This window comes from Anguilla anguilla, chromosome 7 (assembly GCF_013347855.1).
Source record: "Anguilla anguilla isolate fAngAng1 chromosome 7, fAngAng1.pri, whole genome shotgun sequence".
NCBI classification, from domain to species: domain Eukaryota; kingdom Metazoa; phylum Chordata; class Actinopteri; order Anguilliformes; family Anguillidae; genus Anguilla; species Anguilla anguilla.
The window spans coordinates 40,172,063-40,184,833 of record NC_049207.1 but is presented as its reverse complement, the minus strand read 5'-3'; the positions used below and the strand labels follow the sequence as shown (position 1 = coordinate 40,184,833).

Below are 12,771 nucleotides of genomic sequence, written 5' to 3'. Positions count from 1 at the left end.
AGCCCTAGCTAGCTAGTTTGCTAACTAATAATGTACACAGTTGGAACAGTGTTTGCCTGCCTCTTTCTCTGCAAATTTGGCCCAGTATGGGAAGTCAGGGAGATGTATCTCCAAATTAAAATGACCTGCCTATTGTAGTCATTCAAAGGAGCAAGGGTAGACATGTATGTCATTATATCTTCCAAATTCGCTCTTGCCACTGCCACTATTTCTGTGCAGAGTCTGCTTTGGACAGCCACTAAGATAGACTTAATCCATTATGCCTTGATCTGTTAAATGAAGTTATGTTGTTATGTGGTGGAGTTTCCCTTTAAGCAGTCTTACACAGTCATTGGAATTAAACTATTAGAATCTATCCAGAACAGAATACAAATAATCATTATGTAAAGCAACAAGAGCAGTAGCAAAGAGATTTATATACAAATAAATAGCTGTATATTTTAAATTAAAATAATGCAACAGATCTCTACACATATCCCTACGCAGTGGTCGCACACCTCCAAAAATATTCACACCCTTGATAAAGACAAACTAAATTACATTGTAAAATAAACAATTCAGCTACTGAGCTATATTTTAATTATCGGAATCTTTATTAAGAGTGTGCATTGCACTGTGAACCAGGTGAGGTACGCTATATATGTAATCAACTGATTTAATTGGACAATTAGGTGTTGTTGAATAATGAAACCCAGCACACCTGTCAGCTCTCCATGACCAGGGTGGAGGGTCCTGGGCCGCCATGAAAAGCATCCTTTCAATACACAGTAAAATGCCCAGTGTTAATTCAACTCTAACAGTGTTAATTCACATTCCAGAGTGGGAACAAATGTTATCTGTTAACAGCTGAATTAACACTGTTAGAGTTCAATGAACACTTGACATTTTACTGTGTACCTATAACCAGCTCAATTATTAACTCAACAGACTCACTTTTACTTTGAAGCATAAATAAATAAATAAAAATCCACACAGCAAAAAGCACAAAAACAACTAAAATGTCTCCTTAACCTTTTGCCCTATGATTGAAAGTAGAACACAGAAAGGTCCCATAATGCAACAGATATAATTGGTTTCCTGTTAATAGGCTTAGTGCCCGCCCCCAAATACTCAACCTTAGCATCGGTGGCACCAAGCTACCTCATACCTGTACTGAAAACCCATTAAGGAATAAGTTTATAAACAGAAATGAAACAGAACTCTTTTTTTTGAAAATGCGGATGGCAAAAGGACTGCAGGTCAATCTAAACCATCCGAGTCACATTCTGTTTGGTTTGCAATGTCCTGAGATGAATAATTAAACAATTCATAACTCAGGATGGTATGAGAGTGCATTGTGGACTCAGGTATGCACTGTAACTGCTACAGGCAGAACTGCAAGAGCTGAGCACACCTAAAGTCTTGCATAAGGAATCTAAATGCAATTATCTGTAAAGTCCAAACAAGAAAAATACAAACTGCATCTAAGCAAAACAAATGACTTTGTTTACCTAGTCTACTAACCATCAGAATGCCCTAATGAAAATGACTTCACTGAATATTCTTATGAGGTTGTTTTTTTTTTTTTTTTTTTTTTTGTGCTGGCTAACCACTAGTTTCTGCATAATGGAGTAAAGTAGCTTTGGGACACAAAGCAAGTATTTCTTAAAAAAAATACAATAAAGTATTATCTGATTGCACATTTCTATTTAAATTCTAAAGGTATTTCAAAATTTAAACGAATGCAGATAGCCCTTTATGAGGCAAGATGATGGGACTTGATAACCGCCCACTCTCGTCGTTTGACATGAACACAGACGGCGAATATCGCTCACCTGCGAATGATAAACCCCTATATAAGGGCACGCTGAGTCCTTCTCAAAATCACAGCCTCCATTCGCAATTGATCTGTCATATTCCGGCTCGATAATTAGCGCCCCGGTTTGTTTTCCAAGGCAGGCTCTAACTAGCGGACGCGCGCCGCGCAGCGCTACGCGCGAGGACGGTGACACGTCGGTTATCAAAAATGTCATTAGCTAGAGGTCAGGGGGAGGCCTCGGCTGCTTCGGGAATCAATCTCATTTCGCCCGCAGAGGTGATTAATGTTCCACCTGTAATGAATGCTACCGCGTGTCACATCTGCAGCATTGCCAAGGAGGACAGGTGTGCTGACATGGCAAACAGTTATTAGCACTTTCCTGCTTTCAAACCTGTCAAGATGCTACAAAAATCACTACGGTGCGATCACACACCAACTGTATTATTGGGTTCTTTCTTTCTTTCTTTCTTTCTTGCAATACTATCAACTGCTTTCGCTCCAATTTAACACACTGATTAGGCAGTCCATTTAGATGCAGGTAGGTCATAAATCGTACCTATTGTGGTTACCAAATATGTTCACTGCAAAAAGTCTGTTTTAACAAGTCTTTTTCATTTCTTGTAACAAGACTTAAACTCCAAATTAGTTTTTTTTTCCTCTCAAGTAGAAAATATAAGATTGTAAGTTTCTTTTTGCTTGTCAAGTGAAATTATCTTACCCCATTGGTAACTTGTGAAGTGCGTCAAACTGTTTCACCACATTGGGAGTCTTTTTGTATTATTTAGCAAAAGAATAATAATATTATGAATAATAATAATAATAATAATAATTATTATTATTATTATTATTATTATTGTTATTATTATTATTATAATATATATATATATATATATATATACATATATTTTATATATATATATATATATATATATATATATCAATTCTAAATATAAGACTAAAATACTTGTTAAGATTGGCTTTTTGTTTTTTTTGCAGTGTTGTGCACTGCTCTATAATTTCTGACTGCATTCCCTTGGTCATTACACATTCTGTACACATACACTGTAGTACCAGGCATGATCTCCAGATCTCTGCCTATTTGTCATAAAAGCTCTCAGTCACAGGTCACACTCAGCCTAGCCTCAGTCTCAGGCCACAAGCCTGAACTTTTAATTGGTGTGAAGCCTCTTCATTAGCTTACATTGAAAATACTGAGTATCCACACAGGCAAACATCCAGTTAATGTTAATTCAACATTTAACAGAAAACATTTGGTCCCACTCTGGAATGTTATCTGTTAACACTGGAGATTTTACCACGTGCCTCCTCTTTCTCACTAACTGAAAATTCCTCCAAATTTGCTGCCATGTAGCTTTTTAGCATGGTTCTCACTAAAGAAGATGAGTATTACTATTGCCAAGTGAATTCGACTCAGGTGTTGTGACTGGAATGCAGTTTGGTAGATTAAACTGCCAAATTCGCTTGGATCTGGTGATCTGCCATTTATTATCAATCATAGGAGATCAAGTGATGTATTAGAACACAGGCATATCAGTGAGTGACATACACCAAACAAACCAAAGGCATTCATAACAACATTGCAATGGGAAACACCAAGGACCTTTGTGGCTAACAAGCAACTGTATAATTGTTACACAGCATTTAATAGGAATGGGTGATGAAGTTCACCTAGTATGCAGTTGTCTAAAGGTAAGAATAATAGTTTCCGTTTTATGCAACCTCTTGCATTAAACCATAAAGCAATCTAGCTGCATTTTCTAAAACATGTTAGCATGTTAGCAAATCTGATCCAAGTCATATTGATTCTTGCTAATATTACAGGAATATTCTTGCATAGTTTTTGCCTACACAGATAGCACATTGTGTGGTCAGCATTCCGTGTATAAAATGGGATTGAGCGGCAATTCAATTGTTGTTTCTGTAATTTGCATGGCATATTGGTTTAATAAATGCTACAAGGAACAACTGTGGAGCTGGGTAATTCAGCTCAACCCTCCATTCCATTCCATTTCTCAGCAACAATGTTCTTGGTGGGACACTGACTACCAGTGTAACCGTTCTGAAATTACCACCCCTATCATGGTTAATAGTATAACCAGGCATTGCATGTGCAAGGATATAAACATGATTGACTAGTGAGGCTACACTCAGCCATACCCATCAGGTTGAGACAACCAATCCTGCTTATATATATATTTACCACAACATTGGCCAATCTAATATAGCAGATCTATTTCTCACAATTCCTAACAGAGCAAGCTAACATTTCTGTTGCCATAGTTAACATGCAACACCCACTATTGGCATCAAACACACATTCACATGTGCATGATTTCTCACAGTATTCATTCACTCTTTTTATGGGTACAGGACCCATGCACTGGAGTTTTATTTGCTCTTGGTACCTGCCCATGCACAATGTGACTGCAGCTAAACACAGTTTTGTGTTTTTTTTTTCTTCTTTTTTTTAATTTCACATGTGGTACATTTCTCAGGTGTGCTCTCTTGATATACACCTGGATCTAGGCTAGACAGCATTGTAGAGACACTCATCATTTGACTTTCAATTGCCTGTAACCTCAAGTTAATAAATTAACTGAAAAGGTAGGGACAGATTCCTGGAGTGTTTGAGCCTGGAGGTTCCTCTTCTGTAGGGGCCTCTCAACCCTTGTTCTGATGAGCTGAAGTGTTTGGCCAGACACTCAACAATCTGATTCAGCTAATCAGTACTTTGATTTAAGCAATTGAGATTCAGAGAGCTGCAAAGCCAGCTGGATTGTAGTCCCTCCAGGACTACAGATAAGTACCCTATATTTAGAATAGTCAGACTTTGATGATGGCCTACACATGCACTGCACGTCATAACCAAGATTATGGTAAGGATCTTCATATACGCCATAAAATGTGCAAACGTATGAGAATGGCAACAAAGACAAATAGCACATTCCATCTCCAGAACTGTTACATATAGCAGTGACTCCTATGCTGATTGCTGTAAAGGCAACACCAAAGACAAGGTAAAATAGCACAGTGTTATACAACTAGAGAGCATACTACACAGCTGCAAAGCCAAGAGAGTGTGGATCAGCAGTGCTTAACCTGTGCCTAATAAAGAGTTCTGTTTCCTGTTATGGAAATAACCTAATACCGGGTCAGATGACTCAAAGCGGCTGCCTACTGGCAGTTCTGAAATCAACCCTCTCTGCCAGTTTGAGTCGAGTTACATCAGCAATGTGTGGGAGTGCTTCAGCAATGCTGTAAAGGACTGTGCTAGCACCTGCTTGGCCAACACTGACTCCCATCAATGCGGATTATGCAACAAACTGTCCTGGTTAGGCGCTGCACCAAAATAAGCAGGTCATCTTGTTATAATGAAAGACATGGTCTATCAGCCATTTTAAAACCAAACCCATGATGCAGAAGCTTTTGCACTTTGGTTTGTTAATATCTGCAGTTTGAATACTTGACAGATATTGCCATTATAAATCCAGTACATACAACACAGGCTTCTGTTTACTGTATTTACTTTGCATACTGTTAACAGAGCGAGTTTGGCGTTGTACCTGTTACTGCACAGGCACAGCTCACATTCTTTAATATAAAACTGAGACTCAAAACTTGCATTTCAACGTGTTTGGCGTGTTGCATAACTTTGGCGGAAGAGACGTAGGAACATTCCATGCGTAGTCGCAACGTGCCGCTGAGCATATTTATCCGCATCTGACTTGCCGTTCCTCCACAAGCAGTGCGGAACTCTCCGTGGTTCTGAATGTAATAATAATGGCAATCGGCAGATGGCAGCATTATGTCCGTTTAACCTAACGCCTTGACAAGCTACTGTACTTCAAAAAGAGATTCATTCTCGGTGCTCATGTGGTTAATGCCAAAAGTCTTAGATAATATTATTTAAAGCGACAACTTATAAAAACACTAGGCACGATCTGGTGCCGCCATACACACTAACAACTAAACCAGGGCTAAAATGCCCACAAGATCCATTTATAAGGGTGACCTGCTAAGGCACTACGTGAGATTTTTGTCATACTGTCTCCGTGGTCTGATCCAAATGTACTTACCATATTCACTTCAGAGACCATGTCGATGCTGGCGATGTCTATGCTCATCCCGACGTCCACAGGGGCACCTTTAATTCAGGAACACAAGACGGGCTTTCATTTCCGTATGCATAATAAACTTCAGCGACTGTCACGACAGATTAATTATCTGCATGTTATGTGCACTGAACGTTGATTGTAAACTGTTAAGGCAATAGTCACTTGCAGAAACGAATACATATTCAACGATGAGAAGCATATTACCTCCAAAATCAGGCCTTAAGCGAATGTCATATCCTTTCAGCAATTTGTCCACGGTCTCCTTCACGTAGGACATGTTGCTTGGCTCGTTCGCGCTAAAAGGAAGAAACACAGATTTCACTCAGAATCTCACCAAACTGATGATCGGGCGACATAGGAGATCTTTTAAATCCACATGCTATCTTAAACGACCTCACCTTTGTGCACAGCAGACAACGGCGACCATCAAAGGAATACACAAAATCCCGGCACATCCTCGTTCTTGAACTGTCCACATTCCTAACTTTGATGAAAGAATTAGCTCGAGTGTGGATTCGGGAATGCAACTTAGTCCTGGGTGGCGAAATAATTCCGATAATGGCAACGCATGCGCGAAGCTTAATCAACATGAAAACACTGTTTTCTGGGAGACACTTTTTCTGCTTGAAAAACGTTGAAGAGGAAAAATCACATCAGGTTAAAACCACGTCTCACATTATTTCAGTGTCATTGTGATTAGGGCGGCCATTGAGTTTAAAGCGAATCAATAGGCTATGTTGCTCCGATCCTGTCCCTTTCGTCAAATTTGAAAATTTAACTACAGACATCTGTGATTTATATCAGATTTATATAAGACCAGTCCCCACGAGTCGGAACGCAAACGAGCATTCAGTAGCACCATTAAATTCTGGTTCTAGACAACCTTCATTCAGCAGTCCATGGGATGTGGTGGAAAGCAATCACGTTTTGGGAGAAGCCCGTTTCGCTGGTTTAGCTGAGAGCCGTTTCCTCCTTGGCTAGTTCTAATACCCGTACTTCCCTCTACAAAGTTAATGATAATTTTATTGTCCAGTCCAAAGGAAATAGTTTATATTAAAAACGGCAATGCGTAGAAACTGAAAAGCCGCTAGCAGTAAATCAAACGAACTCCAAACGAGCAGTTTACATGCGGCAATGCAGACCAGAGTGCACGAGAGCGAGAAATAGATAGAGAGGGAGGAGAGAGAGAGAGAGCGCGCGCGCTAGAGAATAAACACAATAATTATGAGTTTACGTTCTCAATCGAGCCTTGTTGAGCGAAACCGCCCCACTGCAAGGCATACATCTATACCAATGCTTAGTTACTCAGTGCCTACATTTGCCATCATTCTCAGGAAGCCAACAAGCGCATTGATTTGTTTGAGTAGGCACGGTAAATTAGGCTACAAGCGCAAGTTACTATCGTAACTTGGGAAAAAGCAACATGGGTCTAAGTCTTAGTCTATTAGCGGCCGCCTGTGACTGACCATAAGTTGTGAGGAATGTATGTATTTCCCTGTTTAAATCATTGCTTGCCAATAAACCAGTTCAATGCGCCAGTTGATCTGGAAAGCCTGCGAAACCGAAAAAACAATGACATGAGAAAAAATAAAACGAACAAAAAATGCAATATGAATGTAAAGAAACAAAACGGCCTGGTTCCTGGGTGGGAGTCATGGTGATAGTGTGAATAGAATACAGCTCGTACGGAAATATATCCGCAGATATCCGTAGATAGATACGAGAACCTGAAAATATTATGATATAGTGATCATAAGTGTTCAAGGACGGCTCTTCTGAAATAAAAAAAAAATGATATGATGCGTAATGTATAGCCAAAACAAACACATAGGCCTTTATATATGAATTATATACACTGGACACAGCTAGATTTAGATTACGTTGATTACTTTGTATTATAGATGGCATAATGTATATTACAACGTACTGATCATGTCTTGGCTGCCACTCAAATGAGTCCATAGTAGGCTGACTGTACAAGAGTTACGCAGACTCATAAGATGTCTTGTATTTAACACGACGTGGTACATACACCGATCAGCCACAACATTAAAACCACTTGCATTTTCCTGGTTTTTCTGATTTAATATTTTATTTTCTCTGTTTGTAATCAAACAATTTACGCGTGGTCAAAGCGCAGATTCAGATCTTTGTTAAAGGGTATTCTTATACATTTTGGTTTCACCATGTAGTAATTACAGCACTTTTTATACGTAGTCCGCCATTTCAGTGTTTTAGACAAATTAACATAATGTCAAATAAAAGAGTCATGTATTTGGTTGCATATCCTTTGCATGCCATGACTTCCTGATATCTGTCACCTATCAACATCATCAGAGTCTGGGTATCTTATTGTCAGGTTGTCCTACAAGCGATACAAAAACTATTTGCATTTGAATGGATCTCTATGGAAATTGGGTGGGTGGGGGGGGGCTACATTCAGCTGTAAATTATGCTGATACAGTATGGAACACATTTGTTGGCTAAATGGCTTTAAGTCATCAAGGGTCCAAGGTATCAAATGAGCCTCAAACCACCATGCTGCTGCCAGATATGCAGTAGATACTACAAGCATTGTTTCTCCTGAATATTTTTTCCATTGAGTTCAACAGGAAAATTAGTCAGAAAAAGGCAGAAAAATGCAGGTGGTTTTAATGTTGTGGCTGATCGGCGTATGTATGTATTTTGTTTGTTAAGTTGCTAGTGTTTCAGTGGCACTCAATATTAATGTAAACTCCCTCTATACGATAATATTTAATTTCACTTTACATGAATGTTATGAGCTAACTGAGAGGATGTGTCATGCCCTGGGATTGCAGCCAAGACCACAGATTCAGTTACTCTTGCTGAATTAAAAAAAATAAAAATGAATTGACCCTCTTGATACTCTTCGTTTAGGTGTCTGTACGAAATATGTTCCCTCTTTCAAATGAATCCTGCAACGAAGGTGGTCATATGCAGTATAAGGTAACATAAAAGATTAAATAAAGTAATGTTGTAATAAATCCCGATTGTCTGGAACAGCGGTTATACAATAGCATTTACAGTATAAGTAGTGTAGAGGTTAAAATATCAAATGATTCACATATCCTTAATTGCTTCAGTATGTATCCAGGTGTATAAATGGATCAAATGGATAATATGGCTAATAGATCTGCCTAGACAGAGGCACCTGCTAAGGAAATAATATAAAGGAAAAGTTGCTGCCTTGCACACAAGGCCAAGACTTGATGCATATGTGTACAAAGTGAACAAGGAAACAGTAGCCAAAACTAGAATGTGTCCAGCATGACAAACCAAAGGCTATAAAATCAAGGGTAGCATTGCAGTATAATGGGTAAGGAACCGGTCTTGTAACCTAAAGGTCACAGGTTTGATTCCTGGGTAGGACACTGCCATTGTACCTTGAGCGAGTTACTTAACCTGCATGCTTCAGTATATATCCAGCTGTATAAATGAATGCAATGTAAATGCTGTGTATGTTGCTCCGGATAAGAGCGTCTGCCAAATGCCTGTAATGTAGTGTCATTAAAACGAAATAAATAAATAAAAAGAAAAAGAAATTAAATAAAATAAAGAATGATGACATCACATAACAAAAATGCAAATAACCAAGAGATGGAGCCCTTCCTTTAAGACATTTCCTGGCTGCATGCAGGAATCTAAACCGGCAAACTGGCTCCACTTTTTGTTTCCTTTGATAGGCTGAGAGACTTGCATGTTCAAAGGCATAAGATGTGCAAAGGGACTGATTTAATCATTTGTAGTTACAGCACTGTGTAGGACAAAGTAATTACTGCCATTTAACAAGCATAATAAATTTGAACTTTTCTCATGTACCAAAAATACTTATGTCAGAAAGTATTTTCATGAATGAAATTACAGAAATCAGTGAGCACATTTTCTTGGACGTATCAAACACAAATCATGAGCCTTACAAGGCAGATTTACAAAAAGATTAGTAAATTAAAAAAAATAAAAATTGCTCAGTTTTAGTTTCAGATGGAACCACCTATTAATTTTGTAACAGTTTTCTTTATTTCACCAACTTGAATGGCTGATATAATATGTAAGCCTGATTGTTCACTCATGCTCAGAAGTCAATTCAGTCAGTCCACCAGCTGAGCTCTGCGGCCCATTGTGTCAGATAATTGCACATCTTGGGCATCTAGCTCAGGCAGTCTGCAGGTGTCAAGTTAACCAGAGGAGCCACTGTCATGCAATAACCCCAGGAATACCCTGCAGACTTGAACTCACCCACTCTAGGCCATACTATGAGCCATTGTTAGCACTTGGCATGCTGATGAAGTCATTCTGGATAATGAACAACATCACTATTTCAGTATATTATAGCTGGATATTCCACCAGAGAGCATAAATATTCATATTTCCGATTCAAATGAATGTTTTGTGATTTAAATGGAACTTTCCTTGTTCCACATTTTCACAAAGAACAACCCAAACAGCCATTTAAGAGTTGTGTGAAACATAATGGCTGCTTGCATTTAACATAAATTACTATGGTTCTCTGAAGGCAGTTGTTATTTATTTCCACAACCGGAGGTGAAATGAGACAATTCAGGTTTTATAGTGCACTTTGGTTGATGATTTCAGCTGTGCCCCTTCCTAAGTATTTATTCTAGAAGGAGAAATAAGGCAGGTGTTAATGGTAGAAGGAAAACATTTTCCCAAAACTAATGGCCTGAGCATATCTCCTTTCTTTCACCGTGAATGCATTATTCCGACGGCCCCTAAAATGCACACTTTACGGTGCTTGTGTCCATATCTTTGAAACCGAGCAGGTGGTGGTTGAGTCAGAGGGAACTTCCATTTGAAAAGAATGCATTGGTGTAATTCCACCCGTGCTGCAGATTTTGAATGCAGGTAATGAATGGTCTTTCTCTCTCAAAAAAATTTAAAAATAAATGAAAAAATGAGCTAACAAGTTTAAAGCTAAGATTTAATGAAGATGATCCTAAGATTTAATGTATTTGGCCTTTGAAGCCTGATTGTAACTCCTGAAATGGCTGATGGTTTAATAATGTCTTATGGCAGCAGGCAGGCTCTAATGATGCTGCAAGAGTAAAGACCGCACGTGCTAGCAATCCCCCATTACCTTTATACAGTGCCATCCTTATCCTAATGATAATCGAAATGTCAACACATTAGTGAAGAGATACACATACATCTTTCACTTGGGGGTAAATTAACCTTGCGCCATGTTATAGCCATTGTCAACGATTCATATACCCTTCTTGGCAATTTCACTGTGTATTTTGGTGATGGATATGCAATTCCAGTGAATTACCAGCCTACTCTCAAATAGCCCTCCGGCTTGTTGAATCACATGACAGGGTATATGGATGAGGTCTTTAACACCCCCCCCCCCCACACACACACACACACACACACACACACAGACCTTGTAAAAGAGCTCTAGAGCTGTAGAAAGGCAAGCAGCTGCCATTTTCATTTTTATGAGATATAGATCTGAGAAGACCCATGTTTTTGAATGGGGTAACTGTAACTCCAGCTGGTGTGGGTGTGATAAGGGTAGGCTTGTTTTTCCCTATGTAATCTGCTCCTACAGGGTTCTTATGGAGCTGGACCAGGGGCTGCTGGGACGGAGCGGTGAGGCAGAAACTGGGGAGGCCCAGCTGATGCTCACGAAGGGGGCACACTGCCGAAGATAAACCAAAGGCAGGCTGGCTCGCCCCTCCCAAAGCTCCCCCCAGTGCTCCTTGGCACCCTTTCCCTTCTTCCCCCTCCCTTCCCAGCAGCCCCCTTTTTCCCCGCCCCGCTCTGCCAGCTCCCCTCGCTTCCTGCCTGGCAGGGGACTGCCATCCTCATGGTTTACTGCACTGCGAGAGCTGTCACTTTTTCCAATAAGAAGAGCCCCAGCAGAGAACCGCTCAGTAACAGAGTCTGATAAAGACAGAAGCTTTCTGCTGCTCCGCAGCCATATTTAACACACTATTGGCGCCATGAAGTCTTTCTGACGCTTTCTGACTAATGCATTATTCGCATGCATGCTGTAATATCACATGCCAGAACAAGCCCCCTTTATTTCTAAATGGCACACGCTGAAATATTGCAGACACCCACAGTACACAGCGGGAGACAGGGTAAGATCTTACTAGCACACATGGTCCTGGGGGTGTGTACAATAAAGACTGAATAAAATACGTCTTCGTGGAACAGACTTGCATTGCGCATCAGCGGTTGGCTGAGAAACATCTCGGAACCGCACACGTTCCAGCAGTACTGTTTGAACACTTCTCAAATACTATTTTACAAATTTCTTTATTCATGGGTCTATGCCAGGTAGGAAATACTTCTGTACTAGTTTTTCCAGTTTCAATATGCGGGAGGAGGATTTTTACAAACACCCTTTACTGAGAATCGATCCAGTAATTAGATATATGTAACAGGTATTCCAAGTCAAGATGTGGAAAGGATGAAGAATTCTTTGATTTCTAAACATGTATGTGAAAAGCTATGTCCTCATGGAAGGTCACTGGCTTGTCATTGACCACCTTCTGATGTAACAACAAAATACATTTCTAAAGTGGTCAAACTATGAAAAGTAGGATTTAAAGTATTTTCTTTTATTTTTACAAAAATTCAAAGGGAAAATGAAATGGCTTTTCTTATAGTGTGTGTGTTTGTGTGTGTGTGTGTGTGTGGGGGGGGGGTCATTATTATAATTTTCAGTCCACAAGGAGAGATATTAATTCTATTTGGTTCAAGTCCCTAGGTCAAACAAGGCATGAGTTACAATAATTTTACTGTTTCAATTGACTGGAATAGTGTAACCATATAGCTAAATTCAGTCAA

General features: G+C 39.5%; 1 protein-coding gene across 1 annotated transcript in view; it reads right to left on the bottom strand.

Moving 5' to 3' along the window:
* The window catches only part of LOC118232653 (gamma-aminobutyric acid receptor subunit beta-1-like), a 79,376-nt gene extending 72,120 nt beyond the window's left edge, over positions 1–7,256 (bottom strand). Inside the window, exons 1-3 of the mRNA XM_035427744.1 lie at positions 6,333–7,256; positions 6,139–6,230; positions 5,896–5,963 (exon numbers count right to left, since the gene is read on the bottom strand). Of these exons, the coding sequence (XP_035283635.1) occupies positions 5,896–5,963; positions 6,139–6,230; positions 6,333–6,412 (240 nt within the window). The 5' untranslated portion in view covers positions 6,413–7,256. The remainder of the gene's footprint in view (positions 1–5,895; positions 5,964–6,138; positions 6,231–6,332) is intronic.
* Between the last annotated feature and the right edge of the window lie 5,515 nt (positions 7,257–12,771).